This window comes from Manis pentadactyla, chromosome 2 (assembly GCF_030020395.1).
Source record: "Manis pentadactyla isolate mManPen7 chromosome 2, mManPen7.hap1, whole genome shotgun sequence".
NCBI lineage: Eukaryota > Metazoa > Chordata > Mammalia > Pholidota > Manidae > Manis > Manis pentadactyla.
In genome coordinates this window covers 228,340,771-228,364,569 of record NC_080020.1, presented here as the reverse complement: position 1 = coordinate 228,364,569, position 23,799 = coordinate 228,340,771, and the positions used below count along the sequence as shown (strand labels likewise).

The following is a 23,799-nucleotide window of genomic DNA, read 5'->3' as shown; positions in this document are numbered from 1 at the left end:
ACATGTTACCCATCTCTCCCACTACTAGTGATGTTAACTTTGGTCACTGGGTTAATATAGGATCTGCAGTAAAAAAAAATGTTTAAATTCACATACAGTGAAATGTACATGTCTTAAGCAGACTGATGCGTTTTGTTGGCTACATCAGTTTAAGCAACACCGCAATCAAGATTACCTACTGTTTGCAATTTTTTAAATTAAAAATATGATTTATAGATCTTTCCTTATGGACCAGAACACATTTTTGCCAAGTGTTTTAGAGGAAGAAGGCAGGGTTTAGTTTAGACCAGCATTGAAGGGCATTGAAGCGCAATGAAGGGTTTGGCTTCTGGAGTCATGTAGACTTGGGACCAGTTTCTGCTCTGACATTTGTTACTCTGTATAGGTGATTTTTGCTAAGTCTTAATTTTTCATCTTTAAAATGGAGACGTTACCTATAAGAATTGAGTCCCTGAAACATAAATGCGTCAGTCAGTAAAACCCATAAAGGATATGAATACACTATTCAGAGAAAACAGCCATTTATAGAGTCAATAAACCTATGAAAAGATGGTCAGCCTCACTGGTGATCAAAGAGATGCAAATCAGAGCAACACTGCGATATAATTTTTCAGCTATCAGATTGGCAGAGATATAAAAGATTCATGATACCTAATGTTGGCAAGGGTGTAGGGAAGCAGACTTTCTCATCTATTGTTGGGAGGAATGTACACTGGCTCTGCTCTGTATATTCGGAGGGTAGTCTGGCCTGTTTGTTAAAACTGTAAATGTTTACACCCTTTAGTCCAGTAGTTACTCTTTAACAATCTCTTCTACCTCTGTGCTTGCACAAATGGCATAATATGTGTATTATTGCAACATCCTATCACAGCAGAAACAACCCAAATGTCCACTAGTAGGAATTAGTTATGATACAGTCATGCAAGGATATACTGTGCAACAGAGGCAAGGAAGGAGAGAGCTCTTGTCTGATATGAGGAGGTGCTCACTCTGAACTGTGAAGTGAAAGAAGTAAACTGAGAACAGCATACAAACAATGAGATTCTTTCCAATGAGAAAAAATGGTGATTCAGTAATACTACAGTTTACTGATGACTGTCAATGATCACAGCTAGGTCAGTTCCATTTGTGTTAATGTTCAGTAAGTGATTTTTCCAGCAGTCATCAGACCAGGTTATTCTGAGATGTCCCATGCTGGCATACGCGCCTGAGGGCCACCCTTGACATAGTTAACTTCATAGAGGACAGAATTGTGAGCAGCGAAGAGTCATTAACAGAATGACTGGGTTCTGTTTTTAGGTCGATTAGGAAGGAAGTATGTGTGTTATTTTAGGTGCTGTGGAGGGCCAGAGTTCCTTTTCTCATTCAACAAACATTTCCTGGGCAGTGGCTGTGCATGGGGTGTTATGGTGGGGGCTGGAGTTACCACTCCCTTCATGTGAACAAGGAATTACTCGAGGATTACAGAGGACATAGTAATAAGAGACAGCAACTTGCATGTATCCTTGCAATAATGGTGAGAGGAACCGTTGACGGCATTAGCATAAAGCTCCCTGAGAGCAGGGACTCTGTTTTGTTCCCAGTTTCTATGTTCATAGCTCTATGAGCAGGGCTTGGCACACAGTTGCTTAACATGGAATTTGCTAAATGAGTGAATGAATGCACGAAGGAATGTACTGAGTCGGGATCCTAACAGATAAGAGAGGAGAGTCAGTTTATAAAGGGAAATACCATTGTCTGTGGGTTGCAGGAGAACCAGCAGGGGTGGGATGGGAACCCACGCAGGCAGATGGAGGGACGTTGCCGCCCCCTCGGCTGGAGTTGATGAGAGAGTTTAATGGAACTGAGAAGCAACCAGTCTCACCGCCCCCACCCCTCCACCACTTCTGTTCTGCCCAGTGCCCTTGAGCCAGAGGCAGAGAGTAGGGACCCGGTCCCCCTGGCTGCGGAGAGCAGGAGAGCACAGCTGAGATCTGCCACAACCTCCCCGGGGCCTGGCACTTTCCGTGCATTGCCCCAAACTCCACAAAGAGCAAAAAGCTGTGATGTGAGCCATGTCATCCCCATCTCGTAGTTAAGTACGCAGGATGAGGCTGGCTAAGTAATTTGCCCAAGTTATGATAGTAGGATGCAGAAGTACTATGCTAAGAACTGCCAACACATTGGTGGACATTTAAGCCCAGGATGGGCCACAGGGACTGCAGAGACAGCAGTGCAGCCTGGTGGCCGAGAGCCCTGGAGTCCACAGCTGGACTGGGTGGTTGGGGGTGCAACTTCTCTGGGGCTCAGTTTCTCCATCTGTAAAATCGGTAGTACCCATCTTTGGAAATTTGACTGGTATCTCACTTAATCCAAGAATGGCACTTGGAAGACACCACCGGATGGTAGGTGTTAGCAAAAGAAAATCTCAACTCACATCAACCATGGGAGTGTTAAGTTTTGAGAAACATACCAGAATGTGTATTTATACTTAGGTTTTTCAGCTTTCGATCATGAAATAGGGAAACAAATTGCTTCTCGCCTCCCTCTCTTCCCTTCTTCCTTTTATCTGGGGCCTTCCTGAGCCCTCCCCTGCCTCTGTTTTGGCCCCAGCCCCCTGGCCTCCAGGCTCAGTGGTCAACCTGGTCAGTGCCTGGCAACAGAAGACCAGGCACCGTGTTCCCCGTCTGGAATTCAGTGGCCTGATCCACCCTTCCTGCTGACACTGTCTCCCCCCTGGGGCGGGAGAGTGCGGGGAGAGGGCCTGACGCAAGGCCTGGGCTCATCAGAACTTTCTGACTTTCGTCCTAGCTTGGCATGTTTTCCAATTAGACCTCTAATTGCTCAGCCGCCAGGAGCGACACTGCTTACTAGATGCTTGGTGCCTGATTAGTTACATTAACATTTATAATAATCCTGCAAAATGAGTATGACCCGCATCTTAGAGATAAGAGAACTGAGGCTCCGGGAGACGAGCAGAGCCCTGCGAGTTTGAGTCCTCCTGCCTCCAAACCATCTACCTGCTCTTGTTTTCTCAGACTTTCTGAAGCCTTTGGTATATTTTCTGGAGGCTTAAAAAGTTTCAATTTTGTAATTTTAAAAGCAGAATTGGATTATAATAGAAAATGTGTAAAATAGGAAGAACATTTTCACATAGCTGCAGCCATGCTGTCTGTATATGTTTTTATCTTGTTTTTTCCCATGTAACATCATAATACATGCCTTGTTCCACAGTATTAGAAATTCTTTGTAAACTCTCTTTTCAGTGGCTGCCTAATAATCCCTCAGTTGAATATACCATCATTTACTTAAACAATCCCCTATTGTGGAACTTTCCAGTGGTTTCCAGTTTTTTTGCTGTCAGCAACAGCACTGTGGAGAACATCTTTTTATTCAGAAAGCTTTTTCTGTTTGTCCTATTTCCTTAAGATAGTTTCCCAGAAGTGGAAATACTGGTTCAGAGGCTATTAACATTTTAAGTCTCTTCATGGACACTGCCAAATTCTTCCCCCAAGGGTGGTGCCCACCCCTTTTCCCCCCAGCTTTCTGTGAGTATTCTGAGGGCAGTTCCCTGTTCTAAACGGCCTTTTGTTCTCTTCCCAAAGCCTCATAAAGAGAATGGCTCAGAGTGTGGTAGAAGTCATGGAAGACGCAAAGGGGAAGGTTCAGGAGAACCTCCTGGCCAACGGAGGTAGGTCACCAGTGTCTTCTTATTCCAGTGCTTTCTCAGCCCGTCTGGAGCCCTGGCTGTGGCCACACAGCAGCTGAATCGATACGGGCCCCATGGAGGCTCTGAATTGACATGTCAGACAAAGGCTACACATGCTTGTAGCTCAACAGCCCTGCTATTTTGCAGGGATGCCCCCGGCAGTGTATAGTCCTGCTGCCGCATTTCTGAAGGATCTGGCATTTCACCCGCAGCTGAACTCCTCAGTGAAACTGGAAGTGAAGATGGGTTCAGTGAGCTCTAATGGTTGGTTGGGCCGCCCTCCTTCCCTGTCAGCCTCCACTCTATCCCGCATGGAAAATTCCAGCACGCCCAACCGATTTATCCTTCCCCGAACAAGGTTGAGAAATGCCTTCTGTGCTGAGGAATGCCTCAAACTTAAGTCTTAAGTTGCGCAGTAAATAGACACCAAAAACACACTGTGTAGCATGTTCATAAATTTGGAATTTCTGCCTCCCCCGCTGCTAGGATGAATCTTTAGATTCCAACAACATTTTGGTCCATTCATTGTGAACATACAATTTAAGTGCACTTGTAGTGGGCAAGACAAACTTTGAATTAGGTATATAATTGGAAACTGGAAACTGTGAGACTTTGAAAACTTAAGAATTAGGTTTAATTATCTGTAGAGGTAATTAAACCTGCCACTCTATGCATTCATATATATGGAAAATGAGAGTATATATTCTATATTTACTGTATCGTTTGTTATATATAAATTCATGCTTTTCCCTCTTGGGAAAGGCTTTTTTATTTGTTTGTTTAAATTGACACATGGAAATGTTCATACTGCCAACACCGAACCTGGCTTTGCATGTTAATGTGGCTGAATAACTTCACCTTATCACATTGCAGGTTTGAAGGAGAAAATGAAATGTTTAAAGAGTAGGTTCTGCACTGTTTGCTGTGTGTCTGCTCAGTGTGATGCCTGCATGTCCCTAGGAAGGTGGAATCTCAGTCTGGTTGTAGGGGTACAGTGATCAGGTTACGATGGATTCCTCAAGTGACAACCTCGGAGCTTGGTCACTATATCCATATGACACAGATAACACCTATTTTATTCCTTTGCTGTTTTCTCACGTCTCCCCTGCAGTGCTGCATGCCTCCTGGAACAGGGGATGCTTTGGCTGTGGAATTCAAGACAGACTTCTGCACCTTCGGGTTTGCAGTCTGCCCCTTGCCTTGATGGCTGTCCCCAACATCTTCCTGCCTGCTCTTCAAGGCTGGCTGTTTTGCAGTCGCTGGCAGCTGAAATGCCAGGCTGAGCTTTGTGTGGCCATGCTGGGGTTCATTCATACAAGGAGTCTTCCTCTCCCAAGCCTCCTTGGGGAGTCCCTGTGCCCAAGGAGGCCATTCCTGGTTTCAGCATTCAAAGGAGACATTTGCGGGGTTTTCTCCAATCTGCTCAAACTGGTAGAATTAAAGCCAGCAAATACTTTCAGGACCAAAATAAATCTTTACAGATGGGAAGTTACCAAAATGCCATCCCAAAAGCAATCAGTTTGTTACACTGAGAATTCCTGCTGAGCTAATAAAACATTATTTTAAGTTGATCGCCGGATCTTATTTCCCAGCAGGTTACTTGTGGGGCCCTAGAGAGGAGCAGACTTGGGGTAGAGTGCCGCTTCTCTACCGAGAAACCTGGACTTGAGGGCACAAGGATTCGAGCTCACGTTGAAGTGCTGTTTACTTTAGTGAGAATGCTTACATTCCACTCAAAATCCACATCACTTAAAATTAGATGCGATTACTCCATCGTCTCCATCCCCTCTGCAGATGGCACCTCTCTTCTCGGGAGGAGGAAATTCAGCTTTGTTTGTTTGTATAACATGTTTCCTTATCTCTAGACCTCTTGAGAATTGGTCCCCATGACCTCCAAGGCTAGAGCTGCTGAAGCTTGTTCTGAGCACCAGCCTCGTGCAAACAAAGGTCAAGGGGCCGCGCCCAGGGTCGACCCTGAACAGCCATAACACATGCTAGCATAGTGAAGGTTCTGAAAAGTATCGCAGCAAGAGACCTTTTCAAACTTCATGTGGCTCAGGCTTCCCCCGTGTTATCTGGGGGGACCTCTTTTTCTTCTGCAGAGCACCCACCTGAACTAATGATTGACGGTTAACTGGAGGAACTCAGTGTTGCCCCCAGCAGGTGGGATTTTACTCCGAAGTCCTCCAGGGAACACCCCGTAAGGGTGACGTTGATGTGTGGAGCACCAGCACCGGCCTCGCAGTGCTCAGACTTGGTCCTGCTGGACAACATGCTTTGTGACCTTGGCGGGTCACCTGTCTGGGTCTTGGGCTTCTCACCTGTTAATGGATTTAAAATCCCTTTATAAGCTCTTCGCCTTGTCTGGGCATCTTTTGTCTTCATCTGTCCCTTGCGTGTAGCTGAGCTTTGAGAATGGGAGGAAGTAGATGCGTTTGATCGCAGCGGGAGTGGAGCAGATGCGCCGTTGTCTGGCCTGGGCCCTGGGAGGTGCGCAGCGGTCATAAACACCTGAAGGCCCCTCTGGCTGACTGGGTGACAGGCTGCAGACCACATGGCCACAGGTCCTTCATTCTGCTGCCTGCTGGGAAGGCCTTGTTTTGAATTTCAGATGAGATCGTTGTTGCCTAAGAGGTGCTGCCTGTGTACAGTGTGTTTTGACTCACAGTGAGTCTGCCTGGGTCAGGGTCGGACCTCACAGGCCATCAATCCAAGACCTGAATTGCTCCCTCCAAAACCAGGCTTCTCTGACTCCAGCCAAGGGAGGGGAGAGAGGCCTGTTCTTTCCTGAGCAGGCAGATGGCAGGACACGGCACCACGGATGCTGGGGGGTCCAGGGACTGCACTTCCTGAGCTGTGTTCTCACCAAAGACACTGTGGGGGCAGGGCCGCCCTTGGGTGTGTGACCTGGGGCAAGGGCCTGAGGCTGGAGCTGGAGCTGGTGCTCAGAGGTGGGGGAGGAGGGGAGGTCACACTCACGAAGCAGAGGTTTCTTAAGGTTTCTGCAGGGAGGTCTATGTGGCCTCCCTGCCTTCCTCCCTTTCTCCTTCCTTCACTGGACACTCCCACATTGCTGTTGGGTGCCCTGCACTACGCTGGGTGCCAGGCATTCAGAGATGATGCCTTCCAAGAGCTTGTGGCCTGGGGTACAGATGCACAGCAGCCCACATGCTGCAATGGCAGTGGAGACAACCCCAAGGAGGTGGGCTGAGTCTTAAAGGAATGACAGGAGTTCTTCTAGTGGAAACAGGGACACATTCTTTTTTATCTGAATGCCTTAAAGGCCTTGGAATTTGTGAAACACAGGGAAACAAGAGCTAGGTCTGAAATGTGTCTCTTCTAGGCAGCCCAGAGGTGCAAGTTAGTACAATAACCGTGGTTATCAGGGAGAGTCCTGGACAAGCACCTGCGCTGTGCTGGGCACTGTGATGAGCTCTGGGGGCCCAGAGGCAGTAGCTGTCCTCAGGGAGTCTGAAGGCAAGGGAATCAGGGGTGATGACCCAGCATCCTTGTCGTAAAGGAGCAGGCGAGTGCCCGTGGGCTCAGGCTGGCAGGGGGATGGATGGCGGGCCGGCTCTCTGGAGCTGGCCTCTGCCTGGATGCTGAAGGAAAAGCAGCAGTGAGAGACAGGGCAGCTTGGCGTGGGTGTTGGTGTCCCTGTGGTGTGCCGGAGGTGGCAAGAGAAGGGAGAGATCTGGCTGGCACTACCACCAGGGGCTGGCCTATAGGACTCAAGACGGTTCCTGCCCGTGGGCATGTGAGCATCTCGGGGGTGCGGCCTGCCTGTGCCTGGCCCACAGCTTCACTAAGCGGGCCTAACAACTGCTGTGGTCCCAGGAGGATCCCTCAAGACCTCCTGGTTCGGCCTCTGACCACACCCCCTGCTGTTATCCTGCTGGTAATTCAGTTCCTCCCAGGCCTGGATCCTTCCTACAAAGTCATTTGCGTGTCATATGTGGCAGTACACAAATTCATATTAGTACCAGATTAATACCAAAATCTGCATTAGTCTGCTCAGGCTGCCATAACAAAGCGCTGAAGCAACAGGCGCTTCTCACTCACGGTTCTGGAGGCTGGAAGTCCGAGATCAGGGTGCCGGCACGGCTGCTTCCTCTGCTGTGTCCTCACCTGGGCTTTTCCTGGGCGCGACGGAGCCCCGGTGCCTCTTCCCCCAGGGACACAGGCCCTGGCAGCAGGGCTCCCCTCGGCCGGGGCGGGGAAGGAAGCATGGTGCTCCAGGTGCTCTTGGTCATTGTCTCATTTCATGGTGCCGGTTAAGTAACTTACGCTGGGCCAGTTTCCTCACCTCTAAAACAGAGATAATAATAGGATTTAATAGGGTCGCCAGTTAAGTGAAGTAATTCATGTGTCCTGGCTAATGTAAATGACCCGTAAATGCCATCTGCCTTAACAGTTATTATCAGCAGCTGCATTGTTCTTATTTTTAGGCCCTTCTGGGCTCCGGTGTGCTGCCAGCTCTGCCAGCAGGCCGCGTCCCTCCTCTGAGCCCATTGCACTTCCGTCTGCCCTTGGGGGACTTGTCCACCTGTGTGTCAAACCCTAGCCTGTCCTGAGCTGAGCGCGTCTCCTCTCCCCTCTGCCCCACCCCGCACTGCCCCTTTTGTGGCTGCCTGGCTAATGAATGTCTCCCTCTAGCCAGTCACCCAGCCGGGAAATCCTGGCATCCCTGAGCCTCCCTCATGGTCTGTGGCCCTGTCCCCTCTTGAGTCAACCCTCCCACTCTGCTCCCAGAGCTCTGGCCCCTCTTACTGTACCTTCTCACCCACACTCACCCCTGGTTCCGTCCCCCAAGGACACCCTCCATTCCACACCAGCCCCAGAGAACTCCCAGGGCATGAATGTCTGTCTTGCCAATGGGTTTCAGCCCCGGGCAAGTTCACTATGGATTCAATGTGACCAAAGCAATTGACAGCAAAACGTTCTTGGGGTGAAAGGGATATACCCAACTTTATTTCCAGGTGGCAGGTCAGTCACTAGAATCCCATTCACTCAGAGAGAGTCTGCATGCAGCAAGCCAGTCTCTGCCTCTGGGCCTCTCTGTCCACACAGCCGCCCTGCACAGCCGTCCTCCAGGCCTCTGTCCTCTGCTCTGCTCTCCTGCAGCCTTGTAGCCCTGCCACCATGTCGCCCAGAGCACTGGGCGGAGCTCTTTATATAGAGTCAACAGCCATGTATTGCCCACAGGTGTGCAGTGAGCTAGTCAACCAGGACCAGGTGAGAATCTTGGCCACAGGAACTCATTTTATCCACACTCCACCCCTCCAAGGATTCTCTCCTCTCAATCTATGGGCCCTTAGTCCTCTGCAATGGTCCCTGTGCAAGGAAGCTCGAACATTGTTCTCCAGCCTCTCCAGCAAAAAGTCCTGCAGACACACAGGCCGGACTTGTGACTCCATCTCTGACCTCTGCCTCTTTGGTCTTCATGGCTGGAACTGCTGCTCTGGTTTCAGCTGATGCCGTAGCTCCAGTAAGATCCTATTTGGCTTCCTGTCTAATTTCCTTCCATCTGCTCCTGCCCATATTAAATCAACCCACAACTGGGTCCTCGTAACCCTCACGGGGCCCCTCAAATTCCTCCTGTAAAGGTCTTATTTCTCTCCAGGTTCTCGTTGCTTCAGCTACTGTACGTGTCACCTTGCATTTTGTAATCGCTGCCTCAAGGCAGGCTGCAGTGTCAGGGAAGACAGCTCTCCCATCTCTGAGCCCGACAGAACAATTCCATCCACCCCCAAGTCCCACAGACGCAGGAGCCAAGCTGATATTGACTCCGAGGGCTTCTGCCTAAACCAGGAGCCCAAACCCACTGACTCAGCCTGAGTATAGGGGCGGACCACAGAGTGCCCCCTGACCCGGGGAGGGGGCTGCTCCTCCCCTGGGGGGACTTTCAGCTGCTGGGTCTTTATTTTCTTTACAACCACTGGGCGTGCTTTCAATAGAGGAGGGGCCAGCGCCTCCAGCACCACCCCTTCATCCCTCCCCAGCTCCTCCATTTCTGAGGCTGATGGCACCTTTCTCTCCCCTCCCCTGAGTGCCTCCTCTGCTACAGTGCCTCACAGCAATGCCAGCTCAGTCTTCAGAAGGTCTCTTACCTTCAGCTCAGTGCTACGCAGCTGACGTTCTCGTGCTGCCTCCTCTTGCATCGAGGCCATCTCCTTCCTCAGGGGTCCCATAGAGGTTTGCAGCTCGCGTTCTCGTGCCGCCATTTCTTGGGTCTCTGTAGACCTTTTTAATACTGTGAGAAGCAGCCAGCCCACAGTCCCCGCGGCCTCACGGGCACTCTGCTTCTCAAAGGATCTACTTATTATACCAAGGGCCACCCCTACTGCCTCAGGTGCACCTCCACTTGCCTCCAGTCCTGGGGTGGGGCCCAGTCCTCTAGGAGGCAAGCCACCTCAGACCACGTACCCATTGGGGGACGATCCATTGTTTCCCCATTCACAGGGGCAGCCCGCTGAAACACCCCTTCCATAAGGGCAGCTTGTCTTTTTCCTTGGTCAACACTGAACCCTGCGAACTTTTGCCAATTGTTTTGCCAATGGGTTTCAGCCCTGGGCAAGTTCACTATGGATTCAATGTGACCAAAGAAATTGATAGCAAAACGTTCTTGGGGTGAAAGGGATATACCCAACTTTATTTCCAGGTGGCAGGTCAGTCACTAGAATCCCATTCACTCAGAACGAGTCTGCATGCAGCAAGCCAGTCTCTGCCTCTGGGCCTCTGTCCGCACAGCTGTCCTCTGGGCCTCTCTGCACAGCCATCCCACACAGCCATCCTCTGGGCCTCTGTCCTCAGCGCTGCCACCACTCCAGCCTCTGCTCTGCTCTCCTGCAGCCTTGCAGCCCTGCCACCGTGTTGTGCCCAGAGCACTGGGCGGAGCTCTTTATATAGAGTCAACAGCCATGTAGTGCCCACAGGTGTGCAGTGAGCTAGTCAGCCAGGGCCAGGTGAGAATCCTGGCCACAGGGACTCTCTTTTTATCCACAATGTCCTTGGCTGTGTGCAGCCCCTGAGGCTGCCGTCCTGACCTGCTTGGTGACCACTTTCAGCACTTCTGTTGGGGTTAGAGTGATGTGTGTCCAATTCCTGGCACAAGATAGGGGCTCAGTAGTGGCCTAGTATCTTAGTCACCATAGGAAAAAGTGCAGACACAGCCCTTCACGACCCTGCCCCTGCCCCCCCGTCCCATCAGTGTGTCCTGGTGACTCCTTGTGCTCTGACACCTGAGGTTCACCTGTCCTCGTCACCTCACACCCAACGCCCTCCTTCACTGGCAACGTGGCAAACTCCTGTCGCCTTCGGCCTTTCGTGAATACGGGTCCCAGCAGCGCCGTCCTCCCAGGAAGTCAGGCGCCTCCTGCAGCTCCCCACCTCGGCTGACTTCGGTTCCAGCTCACGGGTGTGATGTGTGTCTGGCTGCCTCCTTGGGGGGGTGTGATCCCCCCCCATGGCAGCGAGCTGGTGCTCAGTGAAGGCGGCAGCCTCTGAGTCTCTCTCACTTGCACGCGGAGATACTGGAAGGCAGGCCGGTGTGCTCACGACCCGGGGTGAGACTCCAGTTCAGGAAGATCCTGCTGGGGTGGCCATCTCTGCAGTCCATACCCAGACCCCGTTAGTAGAAGGGGTGATGTGCAGGGTGGAACCAGCAGGGGGCGCCGGAGGTGCTCTTTAATGTGCATGGAGCTAATCTGAAGAGTGGGCACTCCAGAGGTGCACTGGCCACCCCTGTCCCCCGCACTGCTCAGGTGAGGAGCTGCAGGTGCAGAGGGTTTAGTTAGTTCAGGCCCAGCGGCTCTGAAGCAGCCCAGCTGCACCCAGTGGTGCTTGTCGGAGTTCATCTCAGCGCCGTTCCTCCACTGCAGCTGCTTAGAGAACCACGGCACCCTGACAACAGCCGTTTAGGTTTTCCTGGGGGAAAAATAAGAGAAAAAAGGAAATTTTTTGAGAAAACACTGATATGTTCTACTGACTATAAACTTTTATATAAAGAATATACACTGAAAAATGCACATCTGCACCAGATAGTAAAAACCCCATTCACAGGCTCCTGCATTTGGCTAGTGTCTAAAATGCCTTCTTTAGAACAGAGCGTGTGTGTGGAAGTCGCCCATCCAGTGCTTTGTCTGGTGCGAGGCAGGGAGAGGCTCTCCTGAGAGCAGGTGGCACCCAGGACTGGCTGGGTGGTCTTGGGGGTCGGCTTGCAGCTCTCTGGGTGCCTCCTTATCCCTTGAGACAGAATGACAACCCAGCAGGGGAGAGTGACAGTACGAAGGAATCAGTCCGGCCTCCGAATATCTCGACTTTGCTTCCACCTCCTGGGAAAGTAGAATCTCCCAATGCAGATCTCAGGGCAGCCGCCAGAGTTCAGGGCGCAAGGGCACACCTGGCGCAATGTCCCTGTGGCAGGTGGTGTGGTTCTCGGCGGGTTTTCAGGTGCTGCCAATGGTCCTGGCCACTGGCCCTCTGCTTCCATGGAGACGGTTTACTCCTCTGGAGCCCCGAGTCTGTCCTCTGGTTGCTCTAATGGCTTCCCTGGTTTGAGTGGTGATGCTTGGCTCTGAGTGAGGCAGCCTTGGTCTCACACGGCCTGCAGAGCCCCGCTCATCTGTTGAAATGTGTTTATTTTCTCCAGTTGACTTAACATCCTTTGTGACCCACTTTGAATGGGACATGGCCAAATACCCTGTGAAGCAGCCGCTGGTGGGTGTGGTGGACACTCTAGCAAAGGTAAGAGGACGGCCTCTCCCGGGGGACAGTTAACCTTCTGGCTGCGCACACCTGGGTGACTAATGTGGCCCTCCATGGTGCTGGAACCTTGGCAAAGCAGAGGGGGACTTTCGGGGAGGTCAGTGGCAGGGTGGGGTTCTAGCCCTGCTGAGTGACCCTGGGTGGGGTCCCTGCCACCCTGACTGGCCCCTGGTGGCTTTCTGAGGTGTGGCCGCTAGTGCCCTGGCAAGGTCAGAGGCCTTTGGGTTTCAGGGTGAGCACATACCCTCCTTAAACCTCGCATAGCCCTGTCACTTGACAGGGTGGCTGTGCCTTACAGAACAATTGATGTGAACCGCCAGTGTTCTGACCCCAGATCACAGGCCCATTCACTGCACGGCCCTCTAGGCCTTTCCTTTTAAAAGGTTCCCGTAGAGCAGCTCAGCCCCACCCAGACCTACCCTCAAGAGCCTGAGCAAACTCCCCAAGCCCACAGAGTGACTGTTTACTTGACAAACTCGATCTGCTTCAGGGCAGAGCCTGACTTAGGAGCCCTGCCTCCAGGGAGGCATCACCTGGGGGGCCCGCCCCTGCTTTGAGGCGCCTTTGACAACAGTGAGCCCGGCAGCACTGCACCCAACGCCACCCTCTCAGTGCGCAGTGGCCTCTGGTGTTTATTCATGAGCAACAGCACTGTGGCCCCGGGCTCTGGGGACACCGGGGCTGTCTTGCAGCCCTGCTGACTCTTGTGTCTCACTGAGGATGAACACTTACGGTTTGGGACCACCTGTCTGCTCCTCTCTCCCCCATACACCGAGTCCCTAGATGCCATGTCCCCTTCTAGCTCAGTGACTGGGGGAGAGAGTCTCAGCCGGCCAGGAACAAAGCCTTCCTGTTGTCTGCTTGGAGCAGCCGAGCCACTCAGGTGTGACTGGGCAGGTCCGGTGGAGGAGATGGGCCCCGGGACCCATCCCCGCCCAGCCCTGCTGATCTCACGGTCTCCAGCAGGCTGGTCCTGGCCTGTGTGTTGGGAACTCAGTGGGGGCTGGAAGCCTTGGGGAACCTGGGTGTGGCTCCTCGACCACTTCTTACATCACAGGGACAATTGGGCAGTGATTCTAGAAGGCCCTTTGAGGAGGGGCTGCCCGGAGCACCTGTGTGTGTGTGGCTTGCAGGAGGCACTGTGCACCTTGTTAGGTAACCCTAGAAGAGCCTCATGTCTCAGGCCTCCACTGTATCTGCAGAGTGGGGAGAGTAACCCCTTCCTTGCCTCCAAGGGTTCACTGTCGGACCCGACGCTGCAACTGCTGGGAGAGCAGAGGGAGGACATTATAAGCCATCTCTGGCAGCCGGGCAGGCCTCGCTGTTCATTCCTAAGTGCACCATGGGCAATGTGTGGCCATTTTAAAAGGTTCAACCAACTCTGTAAATCCTTATACTTTTCCATATAGCAGCTGTCGCAGATTGAGATGGACCTGAAGTCCCGGACAGCCGCATACAACACTCTGAGGTTGAACCTGGAGAATCTGGAGAAGAAATCCACGTGAGTGCTGCCATTCCCACACTGCTCACGCCTCCAAGCCCGGCTGGGCTTACATGCATGCCTCTCAGATCACTGAGTGAGCCACATGCTGCTTCTGAGACGGACAGACAGACAGAGCTGCATGCTGGGGCAGAGGTGGAGCAATGGTGGAGAGGAAAGGCCCTGGCAGGGGTTGATGGCAGGTGCCTGCCTGTCCCTAGAGGGGAATAGGATGCTGCCGCTCACCGCCTGCCTTCCTCTCCCACCTCTCCCAGGTTACTGAGGACTCCTGGGCTGCGCCCCAGGATCCTGCTGGGGGACTTACAGAGACCCTCCCCCCACACAACAGGAGGCTGGACTGCTAGGCCTGGGCCTTGTGAGGACCCATGTAGGGCAGTGGGCTCTGCAGCCCAGGGCAGGGCAACCTCAGGAACTCAGGTGACTTCTCCACCCAATCGAGGGACCACCATGGGGGAGAGGGAGCAGGCTGCCTGGCCCAGCAGGCACCGCTAGTCACCCGGATGGTGGGAGGCAGCTGAGGGAGCCTAAGCCCAGTGTCATGAGGGCAGTGATGTCCTAAGAGGTGGTGAGTGCCCTGTTGTTGAAGGTATGTAAGAAGAAGCCAGAGGAGCTCCTGCAGGGAGTCTGGAAGGTTCTACTGACATGGGGGATCTTCCCTGCCTCCCAGATTCTGGATCTGATGTGTTGGCAGTTCTCTGATGATACTGCAGAGAAGGGTAGAGCTCGGAACCCGCTGTTCCCTGGATGGCCATCCCTCTGACTGGCTCACCACTGTGGGCCACGCTCCCATCTTCTCTCTGGACGGCCACCAAGCCAGCTGTCTTCCTGTGAAAAAAGCAATTAGTACATTAGGGGACACTTTAAAACCAAAGAAGGAAACCATGGTTGTTGGTCGCCTGACTTTGTATCAGAACTAAATGGGCATCAGCTGAGTTTCACCTGCTCCCTTGGCCTTATAATGGAGGACTGAGGACGGGAGAAGGTCAGGGCGCCAAGGGCAGGAGCCCTGAGCGGTGAGCTCAGCGTACATGAGTCACAGCACTGCCCAGTAGCCGTGGGGCCACTCGCCTGCTGGGCCGCCCACTTGCTGCACACCAAACGGTGGGCTTCCTAAGAATCATCTGGGACTGGAGCAAACATCTGGTCCCCCCTCTTCAGTCAGCAGGTGAAGAATTCCTTCCCTGATTCATAGCAACACTGACCAGCTGAGTGTGCGGGGGAAGGAGTGGGGTGGGGGGCAGGCGAAAGGCTCTCCCACTCTCTTCCGAGGTCTTTCTGCTTTTTTGGTATCATTAATCTACAATTACATGAGGAACATTATGTTTACTAGGCTCCCCCCATCACCAAGCCCCCCCACAAACCCCATTACAGTCACTGTTCTTCTGTGTAGTAAGATGCTGTAGAGTCACTACTTGTCTTCTCTGTGTTGCACAGCCCTCCCCGTACCCCCCCCACATTATACATGCTAATCGTAATGCCTCCTTTCTTCTCCCCCTTCCCACCCATCCTCCCCAGTCCCTTTCCCTTTGGTACCTGTTAGTCCATTCTTGGGTTCTGTGATTCTGCTGCTGTTTTGTTCCTTCAGTTTTTTCTTTGTTCTTATACTCCACATATGAGTGAAATTATTTGGTACTTGTCTTTCTCCACCTGGCTTATTTCACTGAGCATAATACCCTCCAGCTCCATCCATGTTGCTGCAAATTGTAGGATTTGCCCTCTTCTTATGGCTGAGTAGTATTCCATTGTGTATATGTACCACATCTTCTTTATCCATTCATCTACTGATGGACACTTAGGTTGCTTCCAATTCTTGGCTATTGTAAATAGTGCTGCGATAAACATAGGGGTGCATCTGTCTTTTTCAAACTGGAGTGCTGCATTCTTAGGGTAAATTCCTAGGAGTGGAATTCCTGGGTCAAATGGTAAGTCTATTTTGAGCATTTTGAGGAACCTCCATACTGCTTTCCACAATGGTTGAACTAGTTTACATTCCCACCAGCAATGTAGGAGGTCCCCTTTCTCCACAACCCGAGGTCTTTCCTTTTGATAAGCATTTATAAGCACCTGCTTTACTTTCTGGTCTTATGCTAGGTCCTAAAGATACAAAGCAGAATAAAATAGAATTTCTGTACTTAGCTCACAATTATAAATTCAGTAAATATTTATGGAGAGTCAGCTCTGTGCTGGGGGTACAGGTGTAAACCAGTCAGACAAGGTCTGATAGCATAAGGGTAACGTGGACACGCCATGACAGGAAGGCACATGCGTAGGGCCTTCTACACGGGACCCTCGGGGACCTGCCAGGGATGGCGTGGGCTCGGGGAGGAGAGGGGCAGGCTCCCTGGGTGGGCTGCAGGGTCTGTGCAGGACAGCCTCTGGCCTAAAGCTCTGGCTTCGGCTGAGTGCTGGAGAACCATTTACCAGGGGAGCACCGCGTGCTGACAATCTCTCAGCTCGTATCACCCCTGGTATCATATCCTAATGCTGCAGGAGGCTCGGTAGATGTAGCTTGGCCCTTTTGCTGGTATCTCAAAACCTTGAACTATGTGCTAAAAATACCATGACCTCGATGCAGACAGGTTCCACTGGGTTCGTAGAAAGCTATTTCAGGTGAATGTCCCCTGGCTGCTGGACCTGTAAGGTGGGTAAAGTGAAACGGGGCTTATCTGGGCCTGTCTCTGCTCAGGATGACCCAGGTGGCTTTGAGAACTGGCTGCTGTGTTGACACTTGAGTAACTTAAGCTGCCTGCCACCTGCAGTCCCCTCCCAACAGCTGGTGGCTTGTGCCAGGGCAGCACAAGTGACTGAAGTGTTGGGTTCAGCCACCCCTCGGGTGCCTGGTGAAAGCACTTGAGGCCCTGCCAGCTCGGCAGTTCTGGCCACCCAGGGGGCACACTCAGGCCGGCGCCCTCCCCAGGGAGCATCCCTAGCCTGCTTGCCCCCCCTCCCAGGGCCTGTGTGTCGTGGGTGGGCCGGAGGTCCGTGTGTCCCACAAGCCCAGGCCTGGGCTTGCCCCCATTTGTCTTTCTGCTGATCGCATCTGCTTTGTCCCACGCGGATTCAGGGGAAATCTCTTCACCCGGACGCTGAGTGACATTGTGAGCAAAGAAGACTTCGTGCTGGACTCCGAGTATCTCATCACACTTCTGGTCATTGTCCCTAAGTAAGTGGGCCAGGAAGGTGGGCGGTTTGGGCTCTCGGCCTATGTTGGTGATCATGGCAGGAAACTGGCCCAGCTCAACGGAGAGGAAGGAGGAGTCCCTGTGGCTGGGACCTCGGGGGCCCACACGGCAGCGGTGCGGGCAGTAACTGGAGCAGGTGGGGGGCTTGGGTGTGAGGGCAGTGACAGAAGCAGCCATTTTTGAGCACCTGCTGTGCGTCAGGCCCCACAGACAGGAGCCCGTGGGGCTGCTGTTCCCTGGTCCTGAGGCCAGGGAGGACAGTGAGCTGGGGCCCAAGGCCACCCCAGGCCAGGACTAGAGAACTCTCGACAGGTCTCTGGCTGGTCCCTTCACATGGCCCCCATGGTGCCTGGGGCCCTCAGGGAGGCTGGGCCAGGATGGGGCAGGGCAGGGGGGTTCCTGGCGTCCAGGGCCAGGCCTTGGGGGGTATTTGGGGCTCTCTGGCCCCAGCCCTGCTCACCTCAGTCCTTCGGAAAATGGGTGTACAGCTTCCTGGACACTGAGAATACCCCATGAACTTCTCTGCAAAAGTCACCGAACAACTCTGTTTCCTCACAGACAAAGCTACACACAATGGCAAAAAACTTATGAATCCCTCTCGGACATGGTGGTCCCTCGGTCGACCAAGTAAGTGAGACGCCACCTTGGCTCCAGGGCCCCCAGCAGGCATGTGGGCTCTCTGGGGTGCCCAGCCACCAAACATGCCTCAAGATGCCAGGACCCTCAGCACCCCACACTTGCACCTGCAGGAGTCCCTTGGCCTTGAGTTCCTTTGCGGCCACATATCCAGCCACAGGCCAGACTCCTTCCAACTTCCAAAACTGCTTCCCTGCCCTCTCCTCTAGGAAGCCCTCTCTGGGTACCTCCCAGCAGAGGTCCCCCTTGCTGCTCACAGGGCCTTTGCTACACTCTCAGCTCAGCATCAGTTCTTCCCCAAAGAGCGGCCTGGCCATGATGGCCACAGTGCGCACAGGGACGAAAATAGTCTCTGTGTGGCCTGCTAGCGTCAGAGCAGGAGTGGCCAGCGAGGGCTGCAGAAGGGACAGGAGAGGGATAGAGGATTATATCCAGACTGTGAATACCACCGGCCGGGAAAGCCAGCATTTCAGAGTCACACTCAGCAGGAAGGCCAGATCTCACCATATGACACTGGGCAGAAAAAGCGAGCTGCTCAAGGTACATGCAGCACCAAGCCGCTTAGTTAAGGTCCAAAAGCTGGTGAAACTGAACCATGCGTGACTGGGCAAATGCAGGTGCCCAGTGGAACTATGGGGGCTCTTAAGGGTGAGAAATACCAAACCCAGCAGAGTGGTGACCTTGGCAGCAAGTGGAAAGCAACGGGGAGGGCACCTGGGGCTTCTACTGTATGGAAATTGTTTGTCTTCAGCTGGGTGGCTGATACATGGGTATTTGGTTTTCTCTATACCTGTTCATACATCTGAAATAGTTTGTAAGTTTAAAAGATTTGACAGCAAGTCTTGAGCAGCCATGCCATTCATCTGCCTCCCAGCACACAGCGCCCAGCCTGAGGGCAGCCCTGTCCACCGCCATCCCAGCCTGCAGGCCTCCACCTGGGGCACCTGCTGCAAGGCTGCTCTCCCAGGGTCACCAACTCACAGGAGATAGCAATCAGGAGCTAAATCAAGGGGTGCAGAGAACAGGACAGTCTCAGCCGGAGGTCCCTAGGGGAGGTCAGAGGAATAAGCCAGGGACAGGGGGAGAAGAGGAGCTGGCCCTTGAAGCTGGCCTGCCTGGTGTGAGTGTTCCCTGCTCTCCAGCTCTGGCTTCCTGAGGCCAGGTGCCTGGGCACCCCTGGGAGAGGCTGCCTCTGTAGATGGCTTGTCTTCTCAGACAAGAAGCCCCAGCCTTTCACTGTCACAAGGCACCTGAGAGTCTGTGAGATAACTAAAAGGCTCTGGCCCCTGGCCCCTCATGGGTGTGGGCTCGGACAGCCAGGGAAGTGACCTGACCAGCATATCCCTGAGAGCCTGCCTGGGCCTGAGGGCTCCCGTTACGGCTCCCGGCCAGCAGGACTCCAAGATGCTTAGACTACTGGCCCCAACAGCCCCTGCCCTGGGGACAGCGACCACAGTGGGCCTGTGCCTTGGAGGCTATGTGTAGTTAGAACCTTGTGGCATTGGACATGAAAAGGACATTGTGGGATGGTTTCCACCAACTGAAAGTCTCCCTGCTTCATTATAACCACAGCACATCAGCGCCTGGCCACCCCAGACTAAGGCCCAGGAGTAGCTCACTCTCAGGAATTTCACGAACAAGAGCCACCCCAGATCTCTGCTCAGCTGGCCTCCAGGCTTGTCCTCCCTTCCAGGGCCTGCAGTCAGATCACCTGGGAGCCCCTGAGGCCTCAGCCTGGAGGGTGAGGGGAAGGGACCAGAGAGGCAGCCGAGACCACACAGCCAGAGAGCCGGGCTCCCCACCCCGGCTCCTGCCGAGGCCCCTACGCATGGGCCCCGGGGATGCCAGGGACTGAGGCTGCCTCTGCTGTGACCCACCTCCAGAGGAAGAAAGGACAGGTCCCTTCTGGCAGGGGACTAGTGATGAGCCCAGCAAACAAATGCTTCTCTCCAACAGATTGATTGCTGAGGACAGTGAGGGTGGCCTCTTCACAGTGACCCTGTTTCGCAAAGTGATGGATGATTTCAAAACCAAAGCCAAAGAAAACAAGTAAGGGTCTCTCCGGGTTTGGTCTTTCCTCACTGGAGGGTCTCTGCTCCAACTGGAAGCTTCTTAGTGAAAGACTTTTGTTTGTTTATTTTCAGGTTCACTGTCCGTGAATTTTACTATGATGAAAAGGAAATTAAAAGGGAAAGGGAAGAGATGACCAGGTTGCTGTCTGATAAGAAGCAACAGTATGTGAGTGAGCGATACAGGCCGGGGATTTTCGTGGAGGTGTTGAGTGGTCCCCTCCCCATGCCAAAGGCCCAGGGGCAGCAGGGTCCTGCCAAGTCCCCCTCAATTCCTGTTGTCCCCATTCCCGTGGGCACACTGCCCAGGGACGTGTGTTCTCCTGGGGCTGCCTGAGCAGGGTCTAGAGAAGGCGACAGGCACAGATAACGTGGAGGTGGTGCATGAGCTGTGAGCCGCACGCCTTCCTGATTGATCTCTCTGAGGCCTGGTACCTCCCCGGCAAGGACTCTTAGCTCCACTTCGCAGGTGAGGAATCAAGGCTCTTGGGGGTTAGAGAGCACTTGCCTGGGAAGAGGACCTTGCCTAGGCTCTCCCTGCTGAGGTCCGGCAGGGCAGGCCGGAGCACCTGCTCGGAGGGTGCAGCCAGTGGCCACCCTGCTGCCCTCGGGGTGGTTTCCAGGCGTGGCATGACGTCCCGTCGCCAGCACCTGTAGTTACCTCCCCTGCGTTTAGCAAAGAGTGGGTGCTTATCCTTGAGACTTCTGACACCGTCACTTAAGAACATCTTGTGTGTGAGGACAGCTGAGCTCAAGAGGGAGAAAACCAGATTTTCATTTTTGAAACATGAACAGTGTAGCCATGGAAGAGTCACTCCACCGCTCTGTAAAATGGGTGCACTCCAGATGTGGCACCTCAGCCACAGAGCAGGGCCAAGCCAGGAGGCTCCAGGGCCCTGTCTGGGGGGTCACCTCACCCCCATCCCTACCAGGGAGGGTTCCTGGAGAGACTTCCGATTCAGCCTCTGGTGTAGAAAGGAAGGGAAGAATGAATAGAATGTATTTAAGGTCTCTTGGAGAACAGTCAGTGTGTAAACATAAAGCTGGAAGTATGTGCTTGGCTGAAGAGCAGGAAGTGCTTTCTGTGTGGCTGAGTGTTTGCCCCGGGCCTTCTCTGACGTCAGGCTGGGGAATTCTGCACGTCCAGCCTGACCTTTCTGGGTCACAGGCCTTTTCATAAGGACTCCAGACAAGCCATCCCCTCTGGAATGAGCCCCCAAAATGGAGTTCTCTGAGCCCCCAGGACTGACCCATCCCACTTTGAGGACTTAGGAACTGGCCATTTGAAAATGTGCATGGGAATTGTAACCCACCTCCCAAGCATAAACAAGCGCACACACACGTGTGTAGACATGTGTGCACACTAGGTGAGCACACACTTCACAGATCCCAGTCTGTGGGGCTCAGGCTGAGGCTGAGCTGGCCCTGGGCAGAGAGGCCTCAGACCCCCACACTGGGCAGGACAGGTGTTCGGCAAGAGCCAAGATCCAAAGCGCTTCCTGTAACCGCGGCTGCGCAGACACTCCTCCCGCAGGAGCGCCCCAGCGTTCTCTTCAGCGGAGCCTTTTCCCTGCTTGCTTCTGTCCTGGCCACCAGCCCCTGCACCGTGGTTTTGGACAGGAGCTGGGCAGTGGCAGCTTCCATGAGTGTCCAGGCGGGAGGCCCTGCCTGTAGCACAGGTGCTCCCCGTGCTGACTCAGACCCCTGAGGACCAAGGTGATCCGCAGCCCGACACCTGCCACCTGGGGCTCAGGTTGCCTGTTGGAGCTTTCTTACGCAGCGTAGACTTCTCACCCCCAGGCTGCCCCGGGGAGGCCTGCCAGGTCTCTCCATGGAGGGGAAATGGAGCTCTGAAGGAGATACGCTAACTCGGAAACATTTAACTCTTGAAAGACTTGCTGTGTGCCAGTGAGCTGCGGGCACCTGGGGTCAGCCCTACCCGGGCTGCCTGAGAATCGCTTTGCCCCTCAGCCTCTTTGGAGGTGGGTGTGACTAGCACCCCACACCCTTTTTGTTACTTGTCAGCAAGGGGTGCAGAGGTGAGGTCCTGGGGCTCCAGTTCCCTTTGAGAGTAGAGTGGGGTTTCCCTGTGCTTTCCAGCTGTTTGTAGAGAAAGATGGTATGAGTGGAAATGTCCTAACAGCCCGCCTCACTGACTTGTGCGGGGCACCTCCCGAAGGGCACTCTGGGTGCCGAGGAGGCTGCCTGGGATGGACTTGGTGGAGACACCTCGGCCTCACCAGACAGATGGTTCTGCAGGCACAGTGGTTTCCACTCCCAGAGCTGCCCCATCCTTGTTTGCCAGTGGGGGGATGTCCTGACCGAGGCCAGGCTAAGGGAGGAGCTACGGGAACTGACTCCTGTGCCAGCGACTGGCTCTGTCCCTGGAATATGGGACCGAAGGCTTCAACATCCCTGGGGGCTGACGCACGCTGGTCACATGTCCAGTCCAACCAGCACGCGAGTCTTGAGGGCGGGACAGCATTCCTGAGCTTGCCCTCATGTGCTATTCAGGCGAGGAGAATCATTTCTGTTTGTTTGTGATGCATGTTTGCTCAAAGATTAATAAATCATTTCTGTGCCTTTAGCAAACTTCCTGTGTTGCTCTTAAAAAGGGATCATCCACCTTCCCGGACCACAAGGTTAAGGTAACCCCGCTAGGTAACCCTGATAGGCCCGCTGCGGGGCAGCCGGACAGAGAGAGAGAGAGTGAGGGCGAGGGAGAGGTAAGCAGCACCCCCAGGAGCCCTGGGGTTCCCTGGCTCGCATGTCCTCGCCAGCGCAGGCATCTCTGAGGAAACCAATCTTTGCCTTTTCTCTTACCTAAAATGGCTTTGGAGGTCTTAATTCAAGGAGCCCAGAATCATGCCTTCCTCCTAATCTTCAGGACCTCTTCGGAGCTGCCCCCACCCCCAGCAATGAATGGTGCTTGTTGGCCAGGGTGCCTCTGCCCTGCCTGGAGGTGGCTGAACCTGGTGACGGGGCAGGCGGTGGTGATGGGGGGTGGTGATGGGGCAGCTCGGCTCCCTTCCCCGGGCTGCCCTGGCTGGACTCACCCCTGACCTTAGTGGGTAGGTGGAGGTCCCGGGTGGGAGCTCGGAGCCTTCACTCCAAGACTCTGAGCTCCCGCCAGGGACTGGCCACCCCAGCATTAGTGACAGCTGTTGTGGCCCCCATGGGTTGTGGCCATGGGAGGCAGGGCTGTGAGGAACATCCTGCGAGCAGCTGGTGGATGATGTCAGGAGAGAGGGTGAGCCTTCCTCGGAGGTGGGCCCCTTGGCAGCACAGGGTCACACAGAAGCCTGGCAGCTGCCTGCTGAAAGCCCTGAGGTCAGGGGCTGCCCAACGCCTGAGGCCTGGTCTGTGGTGGCCCGGCGCATGTGCCGTTGGCTGGCCCTCTGCGCTTCCCGGGCACCAGGCGTCCTGGAGAACAGGGGCCTGGGCCTTTCCACGACCTTGTCCGACTGACTCGCTGCTTCTGCTGGCCTTGGGCATTTCTTCTCAGCACAGGGCTCACTGCAAAACCCATGTCCTTTCTTGGCTTGGCGCTGGGCCGAGTGACCAGGAGGGATCACCCACTCTCGTCTCTGCAGGGCCCACTGTTGCGCTGGCTCAAGGTGAACTTCAGCGAAGCCTTTATTGCCTGGATCCACATCAAGGCGCTAAGGGTGTTTGTGGAGTCCGTGCTCAGGTGTGTGCAGGGGATGCCCACCTTGGGCTGTCCTGCTGTGGGAGGCCAGGAGGAGCCAGCTTGCGGGCCACAGCCCCCCACCAGCGCCTGCAGCCTCCTCTGGGACATGCCCTGGCCCTCCTGCCCCTCTCTCTGCCCCCCGTGGCTCTCGGCGACCTGCTTAGACTCCCCAAGCTGAATCAAGTTCCTCTCGGCCCTGTGGTACCCTGCTGTCCTGAGCACTGCATCCCTTTCCTGCCAGACTTGGGGCAAGTGTCCCTGTATTT

General features: G+C 54.0%; 1 protein-coding gene across 16 annotated transcripts in view; it reads left to right on the top strand.

The window, feature by feature from the left end:
• Nucleotides 1–23,799, top strand: part of ATP6V1C2 (ATPase H+ transporting V1 subunit C2) — a 48,503-nt gene that overhangs the window by 20,474 nt on the left and 4,230 nt on the right. For 7 of the 16 annotated variants that reach the window (XR_005024006.2, XM_036881670.2, XM_057497450.1 and 4 more), the window contains 10 exons: nt 3,585–3,670; nt 4,562–4,591; nt 12,339–12,433; nt 13,864–13,955; nt 17,020–17,118; nt 17,696–17,764; nt 19,730–19,822; nt 19,918–20,011; nt 22,431–22,568; nt 23,436–23,533. Coding sequence is in view for 14 of the 16 variants with exons in the window: in XM_036881670.2 (XP_036737565.1) it covers nt 3,585–3,670; nt 4,562–4,591; nt 12,339–12,433; nt 13,864–13,955; nt 17,020–17,118; nt 17,696–17,764; nt 19,730–19,822; nt 19,918–20,011; nt 22,431–22,568; nt 23,436–23,533 (894 nt within the window). In the remaining 2 variants the exon portion in view is untranslated. The remainder of the gene's footprint in view (nt 1–3,584; nt 3,671–4,561; nt 4,592–12,338; nt 12,434–13,863; nt 13,956–17,019; nt 17,119–17,695; nt 17,765–19,729; nt 19,823–19,917; nt 20,012–22,430; nt 22,569–23,435; nt 23,534–23,799) is intronic. The other 9 variants (XR_008995949.1, XM_036881676.2, XM_036881681.2 and 6 more) reach the window with 5 other exon arrangements.